The 18,355-nt window shown below is 38.9% G+C and overlaps 1 protein-coding gene and 1 pseudogene across 1 annotated transcript; both read left to right on the top strand.

Moving 5' to 3' along the window:
* The first annotated feature begins 2,032 nt into the window (after nt 1–2,032).
* Nucleotides 2,033–2,641, top strand: LOC145791310 (putative mitochondrial protein AtMg00300 pseudogene; annotated as a pseudogene).
* Nucleotides 2,642–2,755: 114 nt separating this feature from the next.
* LOC145791354 (putative mitochondrial protein AtMg00710) lies at nt 2,756–3,166 on the top strand. The gene has a single exon (XM_082871725.1). The coding sequence runs from the start codon at nt 2,756–2,758 to the stop codon at nt 3,164–3,166; it is 411 nt and encodes a 136-aa protein (XP_082727851.1).
* The last annotated feature ends 15,189 nt before the right edge of the window (nt 3,167–18,355 follow it).

Consider the following 18,355-nt stretch of genomic DNA (forward strand, 5'->3'; position numbering starts at 1 on the left):
CACGTTAACTGACAAGCATATGAGTTGTATCAGTGGAGTCCATCCCCTATCTCCTCCCAAACAACATCCGGTTTAGAGGTCCATCCCCTATCTTCCCCTAAACCATGGAGTACATCCCCTATCTCTTCCCACACACACAACGTATATACACATAGGTCATATACACAATCAATCAATACATAACGTTAATGTATTCTAACAACCATCATACTCTATGACATATCCAATTGATTAGTTTTAGTTTGCCTAATCATCATGCATTGTCTACAATAATCAAAACTACCCTCTACTGGTAGCCCAAGCAATTGTTTCTAAACAGATAATAAAAGCTTCAACAGATATAATATCAATGTTTTCGAAAGTGAGTGATTAATAAATTCAACTCCACTATTCTACTATATAATGAGCCAATTTCATTATTCCCAACTCAATTCCATATAATCACAATTTTCCAAAATTAATTATACCAATTAATTTATACAACCAATTAGGGTTTTTTTACCCCATTTCCCAATATTGACCCAATGGTCTATATATCAACAACCAACATCAATAACACCATTTTGAAACCCAAAATACATATTTAAGAATCAAAACGACAAAACCCTCATTTATACTTTTTGAAACCCTAAGTCCCAAAATCAACCATTTAACAAAATGCCCAAAAATCTAGGTTAAAACTCGTAGTAGTGAGTAGGAATCCCTACCTCAAATTCGGAGCCCAAGAGAAGAGAATGAAGAAAACCAAAATGCTCCAAACCACAAGTTTCTCGGATAAAAATGTAGCCCTCGACGATCAACATAACTTTTACAAAGGCCAAAGGGGAGGGAAGCACTCTAACTAGATCAAACCCTAGAGAGAAGGGAGTTTCTAGAGAGAGAAGCTCTCAAATGGCGTTTTGGAAAAGTAAGAGAGAGAGAAAGAAAGTGTAGAAAATGATTCAAAAATGCCCAGCTGCCCTCTGTTATACGACATTCCCGCTCGAGCGGAAAACACAACGCTCGAGCGTCATGAACAAAAAACTAGGTCCGCTCGAGTGCAAGAAGGCCCGCTCGAGCGCCAAGACACAAGAATAAAGTACATCCGCTCGAGCGCAAAAACCAGTCCGCTCGAGTGTAGATTTTCATCTCCCAGAACTTTCACCAATGACGTACTACCCGCTCGAGCGCCAACAAGCTCGCTCGAGCTCAACCCGCTCGAGCGCAAGAAACCCGCTCGAGCGTAGAAAACACACCTGCAAAAGTTTTGTAGGGACTCGAAATGTTGGAAGGGTGTAAACCCCGCTTGAACTTAAAATTACCCGCTCGAGCGGACTACTCAAAAACTGGGTAACAGCAATGGGAGCCAAAGCTCTACCAACCTGTAACAACCAAGCCCAACACATCCTAAAACTCAAACAAATGGAATTAAAGGACGACAACAAGATGGACACAACTACCAATTCCACGAAACCGAGTCCGGAATGTAACAGAACAATAAAGGGAATCCCGAAATCGCTATACATATGACCATCTCACCACTACTTTACTGTACGGTAAAGAAAAGATCAAGTATGTTAATATTTCAAACGCCTTGGTAAATAATGAGTTCAGAAGGAAAGATAAATCTGTAAATAGGAACTCAGCATCAGAGGCATTAATAGTCAGAGGTAGAACAAATAACAGAAGATATACAGGGCGAGGAAAGTCTTACTCAAAATCCAGAGAGAGATCATCTGATAGAAGACGTCTTGCAAAAGACGAGTGTGTTGCTTGTCGCCAGAAGAGGCATTGGGCAAAAGATTGTCCCAATAAAGACAAGAAAGATGAAAATATAAACGTTGCACGAGATAGAGATAATGGTGATGGATCAGCCTTCACAGTTTTATCACTTGGCCATTCTGATGAATGGATTCTAGATTCCGGATGTTCCTACCACATGTGTTCTAACAAGCAGTGGTTCTCGAGCTTACGAGAGTTCGATGGAGGAGTTGTACTGATGGGCAATGACCAAGCTTGCTAGACAAAGGAGATTGAAACAATTCGACTGAAGATGCATGATGGAACAATCAAAATTCTCGAAGATGTTCGGTATGTACCAGATTTGACGAAGAATCTCATCTCAGTGGGAGTTTTAGATTCCAAAGGTTACAGAGTAACTATGGAAGGTGGAGTCCTCAAAGTTGTTCGAGGAGCATTTGTTGCAATGAAGGGTACGCGAAAGGGAAATTTATATTTCCTAGACAGCTCTACAGTCACAGGGAGAGTGGCTGCCTCCACCAGCTTAGAGAATGATGCATCAGACGCTTCTAAACTTTGGCATATGTGCTTAGAGCATACTGGAGAAAAGGCTTTACAAGGATTGGTAAAGCAAGGCCTGTTGAAAGGCTCCAAAATAGGGAAGCTTGAGTTCTGCGAGCATTGTGTACTGGGCAAGCAAATAAGAATCAAGTTTGGTACTGCCATTCATCGTACCAAAGGGATTTTGGACTACGTTCACACAGATGTTTTGAGACCTTCCAAGAATGCTTCTTTGGGAGGTAAACACTACTTTGTGTCATTCATTGATGATTTCTCAAGAAGAGTATGGGTTTACACAATGAAGCATAAAGATGAAGTATTAGACATCTTTCTTATGTGGAAGAAAATGATTGAGACCTAGACAGACAAAAAGATCAAGAAGCTTAGATCTAACAATGGCAGGGAATACACATCAGATCCCTTTTTTGAGGTTTGCCGGAATGAAGAGATAGTCAAACATTTCACAGTAAGTAGAATGCCACAGCAAAATGGAGTTGCAGAACGCATGAACTACACTTTGGTGGAGAAATTTCGGTGTATGCTGTCACATTCAGGATTGAGCAAGGCATTTTGGGGTGAGGCAATGAACTATGCTCGTCATCTTGTCAATAGACTACCTGCTGCTGCACTAGATGGCAAGACTCCCATGGAGGTATGGTTAGGAGTGCGAGCTACTGATTATGATCAGCTATGTATCTTCGGTTGTCCATCCTATTTTCCTGTTACAGAATTTAAGTTGGATCCTAGAGCCAAGAAAGCTATCTTCTTGGGCTTTAGTGACGGCGTCAAGGGATGTAGACTCGGGTGCCTTGAATCAAAGAAAGTTGTCACTAGAAGAGACGTTACCTTTGATGAGTTTACAATGTTGAAGCAGCCAAATCTTTAAGAGAATAGGGAAGCATTGAAGAAGTCAGTGCATGTGGAGTTTGAGACTCCAACAAAGATTATTCAGCCAGTCAACCATCTTGAAGAAGTCTCAGTTGATAGCTCTGAAGACGATCCTGAAGAGAGTTAAGATGAGAATGAAGATCCAGAGGCCCTACAACAGTCAGAACCCATTGCAATCAGAAAAGGAAAAAAGGGTTACTAAATAACCCGCTTGGATGACCGATATGGTGGCCTATGCACAATGTTCCTTGTACTTTCAAAGAAGCCGTGCAGAATGCAGAAAATGTTAAGTGGAAAGAGGCTATGGAGGAAGAGATCAGGTCACTTCACAAGAACCAGACTTGGGAGTTGGTGCGACTTTCAAAGGGCAAGAAAGCAATTGGGTGTAAGTGGGTTTACACCAAGAAGGAAGGCATCCCAGGCAAAGACAACATTAGATTCAAAGCTAGATTGGTAGCTAAAGGCTATGCCCAGAAGGAAGGAATAGACTACAATGAGGTATCCTCATCTGTTGTGAAGCACACATCTATTTGTATCTTGCTAGCTTTGGTTGCATAGTTTGATCTCGAGCTCGCCCAACTCGATTTCAAAACTGCCTTCTTACATTGAGATCTTGAAGAGGAGATATAAATGTCCCAACCAGATGGTTTCAAAGTTGCTCGAAAAGAGAATTGGACATGTAAGCTAAACAAATCGTTGTACAGGTTGAAGCAATCCCCAAGACAGTGGTACAAGCGATTTGATCAGTTCATGATGGAAAAGAAATACACAAGAAGCCAGTATAATCATTATGTATATTTTCATAAGCTTTCTGATGGTTCCTTCATCTATTTGCTCTTATATGTCGATGATATGCTAATTGCATCTAATAGCAAGTTAGAGATTGACAAACTTAAGGCACAATTGGCAAGAGAGTTCGAAATGAAGGATCTTGGTGAAGCAAAGAAAATTCTTTGCATGGAAATCAAAAGAGACAAAAAGAAGGGCACGGTTTGTCTGACACAAACCCAATATCTGAAAAAGGTATTAGACAAATTTGGCATAAATGGGAAAACAAAAGCTGTGAGTACGCCATTGGCCCCTCATTTTAAGCTTAGTGCTTTAATATCTCCACGCACAGAAGAAGAATGAGAGCATATGTCACAGGTTCCATATGCAAATGCAGTTGGTGCATTAATGTATGTTATGGTTTGTACAAGGCTTGACATCTCACATGCTGTGAGTATAGTAAGCAGATATATGTATGATCTAGGAAAAGGTCATTGGCAGGCAGTGAAGTGGATCTTGAGGTATTAACATGGAACAATTAATATGGGTTTGAAGTTCGAGAGAGATCATAGACTTGGACAAAATCGGGTTGGATATGTGGACTTAGATTATGCTAGTGAGTTGGACAAACGTCGGTCAACAACAAGGTATTTATTTACGCTTGCTAAAGGGCCGATGAGTTGGAGGTCAACGCTTCAGTCAACGGTGGCTTTGTCTACTACAGAGGCAGAGTACATGGCAGTGACAGAAGCCTTTAAGGAAGCTATTTGGCTACATGGGTTGATTGAGGACTTGGGAATTGTTCAGAAGCACGTTGAGGTGTACTGCGACAGTCAGAGTGCCATTTGTTTGGCAAAGAACCAAGTTCATCATTCCCACACCAAGCACATTGATGTCCGTTTCCATTTCGTTTGAAAAATTGTGAATGAAGGGGATATTTTGCTTCAAAAGATTAGCACTGTTGATAATCCGGTCGATATGCTCACAAAAGTGGTTTCTAGGATCAAGTTCCAACATTGTTTGGACTTGGTCAACATCTCTCGGAACTGAGCACCTTCGGGTGCATTGCAGTGTTGATCAATCACTATGTTGGATAGAGAATCCTCTCCAAGGTGGAGATTTGTTGAAGATTGGCTCAAATTTGCTTTGTTTACTTTATCAACGATGGCTGCTAATTGAAGAAAAAATGAAGAAGCTGGACATTCAGCCAAGCTATCCATGATAGGGTGGCTGACTGTTGGTGGTTTCCATGAATGTTGTTTGTGGCTTGTTGAAGACTTTGGCCCTCCCATTGGATCTATAAATGGTTAGTGAATGGAAGGGGTTCAGTGTGGTGAGTTAGAGAGAGAATACAGAGCAGAGAGAGAGAGAGAGAGAGAGAGAGAGAGAGAGAATTATAGAGTGTGTAATTCTTTGTTCCAAATTTAGTGAATTCCACTGCCCGTGGACGTAGGCGATTTTCCGAACCACGTAAATCTTTGTGTGTTCTTACTTGTGTGCTTGTGTGTGATTGTTTTCTACCTCCTAGGCACAACAAGTTCCCGGCGGATTTTTCCTTGAAATGTGTTGTTTAAGAGTGAAATCTTTTGAAGGAAGCTCAGGTTTCCTATGCAAAGACACAATGAACCGACTAGGCCACTGGACTCTAGGTCTATGGCAGTGACTCTCCTGTGTCGATGGCCACAAGAACACCTTCTCATTCACAGAAATGGAGAGAATTGTTCCTGGAGTTCATTACTCCTTGGGGGATCATGAATGATCTTTGACTTGAAAGCCAACAGTGCAAGATGATCAGTCTCATTTCCACCAAAGGTGCTAAAGATAGCAGCAGCAGTGGGAAGTGTTCTAAGATGGATCAATGTGATGAACATGAGAAACACGACTGACTTGTGAAATTGGCAGAAAAGACTAATCTTCATTTGTGAAATTGGAAGCATCATTTTTAGTGTTTCTGTCACTATATTGTTTATGATCAATTTACTTCCAGATGCTGTTTAATCTTTGTACATACAAAAAATTCTCATTACATCAGTTCTATAAATTGCAAACTATTTTAATGTTTACTAGCATGCGATAATGTTGGTGATGATGGGGTTTGAAAATTTCTTCCCAGTTTCTCGTAGATGATGGTGATGAAGTCAATTCTACCCTATGGTTCTTAGTCACACAAATTGAGTTAAGACTGAAACTATTGAATAGAGGAAGTCAATTATAAGATAATCTATTGATTATGTCTTTTGTTAATTTATTGTTATTGACACCGGTGTGAATAGGCCAACATTTCAATTTCAAGGGTTCACACCATTTTATTTTATTTTATTTTTAACTTATACTCTTGTCAAGCTTGAAATTTTTAACGATGTGTATCTAGCTTGATCTCCTCCGGTATTACTTATTAGTTGCAGAATTTGACCAACTAATGGAATAAGTAATTAATTTATCAAACCTTACAGTTGCAAACTAAGGCGCATTTTGGCAAGTTGGTTGAAAGTCAGTTTTTTGGCTTTTTGACTCTTTTGGATCACATTACCTCTTTACTTTTTTGCATGTTTTTTCAAAGAAAGTAAAAAAACTGACTTTTAACCTACATAAATCAAATATATAACTACAGTTGCAATTGTATATTTTAATTCTTTTAATACTCAAAGTTTATTTATTATTAATAAATTAAATTTATCAAGGTTCCCTTATTCATGACAAAGTGTTGTATGATATTATTCTATTCCCGTTTATGCATTCATTACTAATTCCTTTGAAAAATATTATTGGATAGAAAAATTAAGGGGGGGGGGAGAGGGGGGAAACAAAGTTTCTTGTAATAAAATAAATTATGGGTTTACAATTTTATCGATTTAAATTCTTATATTTTGATTTGTTCTCAATTTAAACCATCTACTATTTTCGTTAAGTACAACTGTATTTATGCCATTGAAGTCAACGAAAAAGGGTCGATTGGATATTTTATTGTAATCTATATTGAGTTTAATGATTAAAAATATGTTTTTTTTTATCATTTTTATTTAACTTAAATAGTCATATAATTACCTTCTTTGTTAAACCTAGTTAAAATGAACTGAAACATTAAGTGTTAAAGACTATCAAACATGAAGGTGCATCATGCATTGGTTGTATAATATCATCCACAGAATAAATTTAATCTTTTTTTTTCTTCGTATTATATTATGTATCTTACTGTTGCAAGTCTTTGTTAAATATTGTTAGAAACTTGAATGGAGTATTTTTCTGATGGTGGCCTGCAGAAGAGAAAATGAGCTTAACTTTAGTTAAATGTCATTCAGTTCAAACTTCTCATATTCATCACCCCCTTCTACTTGTTACTCTTGTAGTCATCAAACTATTAGAAAACTCTTGCCAATGAGCCATGACCTTAATTATGTCTTTTTTGTTTTACTCACTCTTGCGAGTCTTTGTTAAACTTTGTTTAACTTGACCAAGTAATGGAACATGAGATTTTTGCATAAATTCTTATACAAAAAATGTCATTGTCATGTTATTTCAAATAAAATTTTGAGTAATTCTATTTATACATCACTAATCCTTTTAGTACACACCATTAACGAATTAAATTTATATTCCAATAATATCCTCAAATAAAATGACCATTAAGGATAACATGGGGGTGTATTCTATCCATTCAAAGATTTTATATTTAAAAACACAAAATATTCTTCACACACCATCATCACCTATAGGGTTTAGGGTTTAAACATATAAATACTGTATTTTTTCATTATCTTCACAATTAACACACGACACTCATGATATAATTTATTATCAATTAGCTCACTTCATTCGCTTCTCCATTGTACTTATTTCCCAAACTCAAAACATTATTACCATCAAAGATTTAGAATTTAAGAACATTTGAAATTAATTAGTTTTGAAGATTTGCATAGCATGGATGACATTGAGATGGTTGATTCTAATATAAACATTGAAATGTTGATTTGAACATTGAAAATGTTAGTTTATTAGCTTTTTGGTTTTTTATTTATTCTGTTCATATGTAAGGAAGACGAGTTTGTTCATCATGTGTTCAAATAACTAGAGTTAAACTTTTACACAATATTCTATTATTTATATTTGAACAAAACAATTTTGTTTAAATTACTAAGATTGATCATCAAATATTAAATGTTCATACATAAAAAAATTGAACATTTAAAGTTAGTTCGGTTAAAATAAATTAAAATTTTATTCTTTGTTTAGATATAATTTTTTGAACACATTAAGTTTGTTCAACTCTGTATTCATGAATATGACTTTTTTTTTTTTTTTTTTTTGTAACGACAAAACAATGGTGAGACAACAGCAAAGATGAAGAATGACAATGCACTGGTGAGATGACAACGAAGATGGAGGCCGAATGAAACCCTCTGCCGGCAATGGAGTTCAACACACTAACGATGAAGATCTCTGAAGATGGAGGTCTCTGTTTAGAAGATGAGAGTTTTTGGTGTGTGTCGTGGTGTGTATTCAAAGACAAGTGGTGTGTTACCATAGAGCTAGCAGTGGAAAGTTAAGAGGTGAACTAAGAAATTTTTAAATCTTAAAAATTATTTTATATGTATACTAAGTAATGGTATGTATAGAAAGAATTAGTGATATGTAAATAGAATCACCTTAAAATTTTCTATAAAAATCTCTTTGTCATTTAATTCTTTCGTGGAATACATAGGGAAAAATTGCGAATCAATAGTGCAATGACAAGTGTTGCATAAGTATTGTATCCTTTTATACAATTCATTATTAATTCCTCTGAAAAATATAAGTGACTCATTCTACGTGACAAATTAGAGCATCTCTAATGGCAAATGTTATAATAGTATTTGTCATTATTATAATTTGGCAATAAATAATAGTAAATTGTCAAATTACAGTAATGGTGGTCCAATGGTCGCATGCAATTTTAGCAAATTTCAACTAACTTTCCCTCTAATTTTGTAAATGTTGTTTGAATATAGATTTTACAATGATTTTTTTATTGTTTGTTTTTTGTCTTTTGTGACATTTTTCAAAATTTTTCTAAAAAAAATTAAATATTTACATTCTACCCAACTAGACAAATATAAAAAATAATAAAAAATTTAATTTTTTTAAAAATATAATTCACCCCATTAAAAAACATACCACTACAAAATTAAAAACCCATCCACCAATAATCACCCAACATGCATTCACTAACAACCACCCACCAACAACCACCCATTATTCACTCACCATTCACTCACAAACAACTACCCACCAACAACCATTTATTATCCACCCAACATTTATTCACCAACAACCACTCATTATTCATCCGCCATTCACTCACCAACAACCACTGATTATTCACCCATTCATAGGGGTGTAAATTTGGCCCAGCCCGGCCCGACCCATGTCGAGCCTCGCCGGCTCCTGCCAAAATTCGGGGCCAGACCAGACCGAGCCACGGGTCAGAAAATTAGGCCCAGGCCTAGGGGTATTCGGGACTTGGGTGGGCCTGGGCTCGGGTGGGCCTGAACAAATTTTTTTATTTTTTGTTATTTTTTTAACCAAAATTTTATTATTTTCCACTAAAAAGATATTAGGCCTTAGGCAGGCCGGGCCTTGAGTGGGCCGATGGATCGGGTCACAGGTCGGGCTAGGTGGGCCAGACCGGGCTTCAAAATGATAGCCCAGCCTAGGCCTAGGGTCTCGAGCTGGGCTTGAGCCCAAACGAGTCAGCGCCACCCCGGGCCACGAGCGGGCTTCGGTCCACCCATAGGCTGCGGGCCATTTTCACACTCCTACCTACTCACAATTTTCTCTATAAATTATAACACAAGGTTTTTTTACAATTTTCATATTTACCTACCCACAATTTTCTTATCTTCTAAACTCTCTCTACCCACCCACAAGTTTTTCTATAATTTTCATAGTCATCCACCTACAATGAACAATTTCACTAAAGCCATCTTTAGTAGAGATTTTGATGAATTTTCATCATCTAATGATGATATAATGATGGCGCAATTGTTAACAACACAACACCAAAGAATACAAGCGTTAACCCTAAACTAACAAACCAAACATATTGGTTCCACAAGTGGTCGTTGATACATTAATTGTGAAAGGGTCAACGGTGACGAACAAATTTATAGAGATTACTTTGCAGATAATCCTGTTTACCCAAAAGAATACTTCCGAAGACATTTTCGAATGAGGCAGTCATTATTTCTTAGTAACTTACATGATATTCAACAAATCAATCAGTACTTCATCTAAACCCCTGATGCCATTGGTACTTGTAACGCCCCAACTTCCGGGTCATTAATAAATTATCTTAGCCTCAAATTTAAATTCTAACTAAGTAATAACCTCAAAAATACAAAATTGTCTCTAAATTAATTGCACAAATGTCTCCAAAATATAACTTATACAAATCTCTCAAAACAATATATAGTGGTGAACCCAAAAATCTCTAACTCAATAATCTCTTTAGAACTTCAAATACAACCTCCACTAAATTTGCTCCACACCTGAAGAATAAATTAATTCGGGAAGTATACAATATGACAGGAATAACAAAGCTCGGACAAACAATAAATTCACAGGGATCAAATAATCACACAAATGATTCAATTCGAGATACCAAACGATTTACCAAATTGCACAAACAAGTTAATTAGACATATGATAATTTATTCAGGACCAAATACCCGGTCCTACTCAGTACATGACCAGTGACTGGCCTCGCCCCCCTCACCCAAGCACAACCACTTATCCGGGCTATTGGTACAAAGCATATTGGCTATGGCAACCCAGGTTTTTACCCCGACTTTCGTTGTGTTTCGGACTCGGATTCCGTGATTGTATACTATTGTCTATGTCTTGTTTCCTTCCTTTAACTATTTGTATTTGAGTTTTGGATTATGTTGGGCGTGTTTGGAACAGGTTGGTTATTAGTTAGTCTAGAATGTTGTTGCCCAGATTTTGGCTTCTTCGCTCGAGCGAGGCTTCTTGCGCTCAACGAGCCTTGTGTAATCTGTTTCTTCGCTCGAGCGAGGCTTCTTGCGCTCGAGTGAGCCTTGTGAAATTGTTTCTTCGCTCGAGCGAGGCTTCTTACGTCGAGCATGCGTCTGCGTTGGTGACAGACCTGAAGCTTTGCATTCTATGCTCCAGCGAAGCTTCTTGCGCTCGAGCGAGGCGACTTCTTGTGTCTGGTCGCTCGAATGACAACTCCTTCGCTCAAGCGAGCCTGTTTATATCATATCTTGAATGAGATATTTCAGAACACTTTTGCAGTTCACTCTCTCTCTAAAACTCTCCAAAAACGCAGGTTTTCATACTCTCTCTCCAGAATACACCTTTTCTCTAAGATTTCATCTAGATCCGTTGTGTTCTTGACCCTAGTGTCTTTGAGAATAAGGTAGAGGGCTTTAAGAGTTTCGTGTTAATCAAAGTAGGAGTTGGTTTCGTCATCTTAGGAGTTACGATCTTGCTTGCTCGTCTTCTACACTTAAGGTAGGGATTTTCTTTGAGTTATATATATATTTTGCAAGATCCAGATGATTAGCGAAATCATCCTTTGATAGTTTTTGAAAAATTGATTGTTGATTCAAGAAAAAGTGTGGTTTTGAAAGTGGGCTTACTATTTGATCCTTTGAGATAGAAATTGGGGGTTTTAAACTATGTTGGTTAAAGAAAGATGTTTTTGATAAGATTTCTTCAAATGTTGTGGAGATGAATTGTTTGGTAAGAAAACCTAGAAAATAGGAGTTTTAAAAAGATGTTGAGAAATCATGGATGATGTTGTTATATTTATTTTGTATGTCAAAATAAATGGATGTTGGAAAATTTCTTATTTATATTTATATAAATGATATTTTCATGGAATATGGGAAATTGTTGAGATGGCTCGAAATGTGGGAGTTATGTTATCCCTTGGATGAATTGAAATAAATGTATTTATTCATCTTGTGAAATTGTATTGAAAGGAGAAATGGAAATTTTGACCACAATAGAAATATTGTGTGGAAGAATTGAAAATAGATAAAATGTTACATTGCATTAATTGATACATTGGCATACCAATTCATTGATAATGAAGAGTTTTGAAATTTGATTTGAAAACTTTGCATTGAGTAAAGAATGTTGAGAAACAAGTTTTCATGAATTGGTTTTGGGGTGAATACGATGGTAAGTCTCGAAAGGTAGTGTAGAGGATAGGTATCGAGCCTTCCAGTTAATACTGGTAAAAATGATAGATTATGGGTGTCGAGCCTTCCAGTTAATACTGGTAAAAATGACAGATTATGGGTGCCGAGTCTTCCGGTTAATATCGGTAAAAATGACAAATTGGTAGTACTTATATATCCTACTTGCAAACACAAACCTAGGGATTACCAAAGTTGTATTTATCGCCCCTTGAATGAAATTGTTAAGTTTTGAACAATGAAATTGCATGGCATCATTGAGCTTGATGATTTTTCAAAGATGAAGATGTGATTTATTTGCAAAAAGACATAGCATGGCATATGCATACATCTCTTGAGACTTGTATAAAATGTATATACTTTGTTAAGAATTTCCTACTGGCTTTATGCTCACCATACAGGATTATTATGCAGGAAAAGACGTGGTGATTCTGCCAAACTGAGGGCATGGAAATGTGTGTGTTGGGAGTACAATGTGTAGACGTCCCTGAACGTCCCGGGAAAATCCCGTTTTGTCCATTGGGCTTACTACAGTTTGGACTCAATGTCACAGTTCTTAATCTGATCTCGCAAAGTGCAATACGAGATTGATAAATCACCAAAGAGTCCAAATCCGACAAATCATTTTGAAAAACTGATTTTTAGAAAGAAGTGCCAAACATGGACTATTTTGCCAGATACAGAGTCACCACCTAAATATTTTATTTTGGAAGAATTTAGGAAACCCTGACTCGTGCCTAAGGCCACGTGTCCGTCATCACCAAAGTTGCCTCGGCTCGGGAACTTGGGTACGATTGGGGAAGGTCATGCAATGAGCACTGCCGCTCGGCCGATCAAAGATCGGCCACTACTTAACATGATATCTTGTTTTTGAAAACATATGTGCTCTTATTCCGGTTTATTAGCTTAGAATTGCTACGTGATGCGCACAGCATACAAGTATTGACTAGATCGTCTAAGTTGGAACAAAACATCTCATGTTTGTTTTTGAAAGTGGTTTGCTACTCGCAAGTAGGCTAAAATGCAGATTTTGCCACCCTCAAGTGGGCTTAGAAAACATGGTGACTTGCCACTCTCAAGTGGGCTTAAAACTCGCAATCGATGAATTGTTCCAATTTAAATAATCCAACCTTCACCCACAGGCATTCAGGCAGGTATATCACATAAGCAATTAGCCTCATGGCAAGCATGCTATCATGGCAGTCACTCACACACATGCAAGGATGCTAAAGCATAAACACTCACCGAGTACTCCAAGCCAAAACAGAAACTAGTTAGTAATCAATGCATGATCCTAGTTCATGTTAAGATGGCTAATGCAACACTTGCAAAATGCAACTAAGATAGGCTCGGCTATTCTAAGATGGCATATGAGATGCTATAGATAACATGTATTCAACTCGAAATTGAAACACAATGCAGTTAGTATGATGCGCCGAGCCCCGTGCATGCAAGACAGATGAATGAATGAAAACATGTGAAGCATAAGGATGCTAATTGAAACATTCCCTAAAACTAACCATCGTAAGCTGGTAAATAAAAGGGAGAAAGAAATGGGGGTTGGAAGACATGCATCACACACACGCACACTTATTGCAAAATTCGCCCTCTCGACAGAGGGTCCGAATAAATAATACAACACCAACTAGCTAATCTAAGCTAATCTAATTAAGCTAGTTATTACACAATCAAAATGAATAATAAATTACAGCTAATTATTACACAACTCTAATTAATTAACAAACTAACTAAGTAAGCAATTAAACTAGCATGCAAACTACATGAATGTGGACTGCCTTAGCTCTACCTTGAATGATAAAGGATGCATGCATGCTCGAGTCGCCTTGTCGGGAAATCTATCGCGATGCCCCGGCTTGCCTTTGTTTGCAATTGATTTCAGAAATTTGCACAAAGCTCCAGAGAGATGAAACTCCACCCAGGGAAACTGTGGGAAGGCTGCCGACCAGCTTATAGGCATGGAGACCAACTACCAACCACCTTTTGTGGTGGAAACCAAAGAAAGTGGTCGGCCTGCCAGAAAACCTGGTCGGCCGACCAGTTTCTCCTGGATTCTGTTTTTCTACAACAAAGGGAAAGAGAGAGGCACGACAAGGTATTTGCAACACATGTGTGCATGACCACTCTCCCCGTCATTGCATAAGCTCTAGGGAGTGTAGTCCTCAACCCTCGGGCCACCGGTCGTGCATCTCGATGCATGATGGCCGAGGAGTCGAATTGCACGACTCAATGTGAAATGAATGCACATATACGCACCTAAAGCCAACAACTCCGTCATGGGTAGTCAAGAGTGTCGGCGACCGGGAATCGAGGCACGTTTTGTCACTTTGAGTACGAAACGTCCCTCGTTTCCCGTGTTCGGACTAACTCCTATTCCAAACACAATGCAACAAACAATGGCATGCACAATGCAACTTTAAGTATGCAACCTAAATGCTATGCAACTAAGTGATTCAAACATGCAAAGGATGACATGTAAGCATGCAACTAGCATACATAATGCTATGAACTAACAATGGCATACTCAATGCACGTGGTACTTAGCATACATAATGCACTTAAGAACTAACATACACAATGAGATGAAAAAGGCATGCACAATGCATTGATCAATCATGCGACAATGTGGCATACTCAATGCTATGGAATACAATGGCATACTCAATGTAAAAATGGACTTAAACCAAAATGAATGGGCCTCAGCCACACCCAAATCAGTGGCCAAACATGATGAAAACAAGACTCCAAAACTCATGCTAGCATACACAATGCAAGGACCTAAGCCCAAGGGCACAAAATGCAACTCTACAAAAGCATTGAAAGGATGAAATATGGCATACAATGACACATGTTCCAGCTCTGAAATGACATACAAAATGGCTCAGAATCATGCAAATAACTCACACAATGCATGTTGAAAGGCTCAAGTACCGAAACTAGTGAAGCACATTACATTAGAGGCATGCAAGGTGATGCTCAAATGACAAAACGAACTCCAAACAGACCTTAAGCAGGCCCAAAACAGTGGCAAAATGAGCCAGGATGGTGGCTTGAAAGGCATAAGAATGAAGCTCAACGCAAAGGCTCATAAATGGGGTATAATGATGCAACTCTCAAACACATTGAAAGAGTGACAAACATGAGAATATGGCCAAGAAATAAACTCTAAAATATCATGCTCAGTGATGCTAAAACATGCAAACACCTCAAGTTAAGCATGCAAGGGGATTCAAAACTCAAGGCTAAGCAAGGCTATTACACTACAACCATACATGGAAAGCATCATTCGACCAAGGGACCTCAAAACAGAGCTAAGGCAGCCCAAAATATGAACAAAATCAGTTTGGAGCATGGCCAAAATATGCTAACATAGAGGGCCAAATCAACAAGCATTATAAGCTAGTGAACATGATTTACATTACAAGCATGTGAAGCATATGAGAGGCTGCCAAACCAGCCAAAAAAAGAATCATGGCATGCCAAATGATGGCCAAAAACCCACTGAAACATGACCAATACATGCAAGAATGAGGTGTTACTTTGATAGGCTATGCAAGGGATTGTTCTACACATGCAAGAGGCAAACAAAAGGTGACCAAACCAGCCATAGATAGAGTCTAGGAAGGTCCTAAAAGTCACTAAAAAAGGCCTGAACCTAGGCTAGGAAGTGTGGAAATATATGCTCCTTTGGAAAGCCAAAAATGTAAGCAAACAAGGCCAAAAGAGAGAGGGTCACCCCTCTCTGATTTTGGCCCTCAAAACCACATGCCAACCACTGAAAATCCGCTAGATTTCAGTGGCTAAAGGGCCAAGTAAAGCTCGATACAAAGGTCTCATGGCATGGCTCAAAACAAGGCTAAATAGAGCATGCAAGAGGGTAGATGACCCCCAACACCAAAAGAGCCTTAAACAAACATGAAAACCACTTAAATATGAACCCTTTTTCATTTGACAACAAAGCTCAAATAAGCATGCAAATGAGGGTAAGAGAAGGATCAAAATAATGCTTAAAAGAGGGAAAAGTGATTACCCTTGAAGCTCATCAAAACCAACAAACTTTAGGACCAAAAACCAACTTTTTAACCTCTGAAAACAACCTCCAAGAACCTCAAATCAATGGTGTAAGTGTATGGCTATGAGGTGTAGTGTAAAAGGGTCAAGAACAATGCACCTTATGAGCCAAAATATAGAGATATAGAGAGATATGTATTGTTTTGCCTTAGAGAAATTCTAAACCTGGTTCAAGGAGGGGGAGGGCCTCTCTTATAGACAAACAAGGCCAAAGCTTCTTCAAGAAGCTAAAAAATAAGGCTCAAGATCCTCCATACACGTGTGTGGAGGATACAGTCTGTGCCTTCCAGCTGCAAGTTGGCACCCACTCAAACAGACAAAACAGGAGGGAGCTGGCCAACCAGAAAAGGTGGTCGGCGGACCACTTCCCCTGGTCGGCCGACCAGGGTAGGTGGTCTCCCACACAAAAAAGTGGTCGGTGGCTCCATTTGGTGGTCTCTACTTTGAAAGCAAGCTAGTGGTGTGGTGGGAGACCAGCAAATGTGGCCCAAAGACCAAGAAAACCACCTTCTCGACAAGAAAATCAGCTGGCGGGGAGAAAATGGTCTCCAAGAAGAAAAGGTGGTCTCCCACCCTTGTACCACCTCCCAAACAAGGAAAACAAAGTTCATGCCAAAAATGAACCAACACGGATGCAAAACGAGAGTTCGGGGCAAAGCGCGCGGCCGGGTGCCCCGAAAACTGGCTGTAGAGCACCAAAAGTGGCGTACAGCCACAAAAGTGGTCTCCCAGACCACAGTGTACCTCTAGAAAAAGGAAACAAGGTGTGTTCCAAAAAACGTGCCAAACGGAGAATGTTAAGCGGTCTCGAACCGAGGCGCACGGCCGACGGCTCCGAAAACTGAAAACTAGTCTCTAAACGAGAACAGTGGCCTACAACCACGAAAAGTAGTCTACGACCACTGAGAGATGGTCTACAAGACCTCTCCTTCCCTTCGGGAAGAGAAAACAAAACTTGGTCCGCAGACCGAGTTAAAGCACAAAAAAAGTTCCGAGGCTCGGAGGCAAGGCTCTCAGCCAAAACTTCGAAACCTCAAAATGAGCACAACATGCGCGATCACCGAGCACTCAATCGATGACGTCTGAGTCTTAAGATCGGTAAAAAATGGGGTGTCTACACAATGCTCTCACTTTGTGTGACTCTGTTTTGTAAGCCAAGGGCTATATTTGTATGGTTTGAATAACCGATATGTGTAACCGGGCCTAAGCCTTGGAAACTTGTAAACCCATGCGGGTATTTATTTGTTTATGTTATCTTGATTTGAGGTGAATGTATTATCGCATGAGGATTATTTGTATCATGTATTGCAAGCATGAAGATTTACTTTCAGTTTTACCGTAAAGAACCACGATAATTGTATTATCATTTCGGTATGAAAATTGGGGCGTTACAACTTGATATGAGAGCTACCGGGTTTGAATACTTGGAGCTCGTGGGAAGTGGTTATTTTACCACAATGGGTTCATGTTGTATAATAGGAAAATGTTAGTGAGACTATGTGCTAACATGTTTATGTGGCTATATGGGTGTGGGATTGGACTTTTGGGATGTTGTTCGCGCTTGTTAAATTCCTTGAGGTCTTTTTAGAAGGGTACTTGATCAATACTCGTTCTACTACGAATTCTTGGTTTTTCATAGGATGAATTTCATCATGAAAGGATAATCCGTATGTGATTACATGACTAAGTGTTTATGTGAAATGAAATTAAAATGTCTATATAGTAGTGAAATGTATAGAATTGCGGTGATTAGACGTGTGAGGTAAATTGCGGGCACGTATGGGTTAGTGTGCTAAATCATTTCTATTGTCCTTTATAGGATGTCAGGAAGAGGTCAAACCCATGGTGGTAGAGGCGAGAGACGTGGTAGGGCTCGCCGGGGTGTTCATGAGGTACCGGTCCATGAGGATCCGGTGCAAGAGTAAGAGTCAGGCCAAGCTAATATGGCCGAAAAAGCGGACCAAGTGGGTCAAACCGCAATGGGGGCCCTAGCTAGAGAAATAGCAGGGGCTATGAGCTTGTTGAGGGTGGAGAACCAAGCCCGAGAGAACACCTTAGAGGCAAGAGCGAGTTTCCTTACTAGGGAGTTTTTGCGGGCGAAACCAGATGAATTCCATGGTGGCCCCGAG

The sequence above is a fragment of the Camellia sinensis genome, chromosome 1 (genome assembly GCF_055761805.1).
Source record: "Camellia sinensis isolate YWXY chromosome 1, ASM5576180v1, whole genome shotgun sequence".
NCBI lineage: Eukaryota > Viridiplantae > Streptophyta > Magnoliopsida > Ericales > Theaceae > Camellia > Camellia sinensis.

Excerpts from the sequence above, each read along its gene's own strand:
- LOC145791354 (XM_082871725.1), top strand. The coding sequence starts at position 2,756 with ATGCCACAGCAAAATGGAGTTGCAGAACGCATGAACTACACTTTGGTG.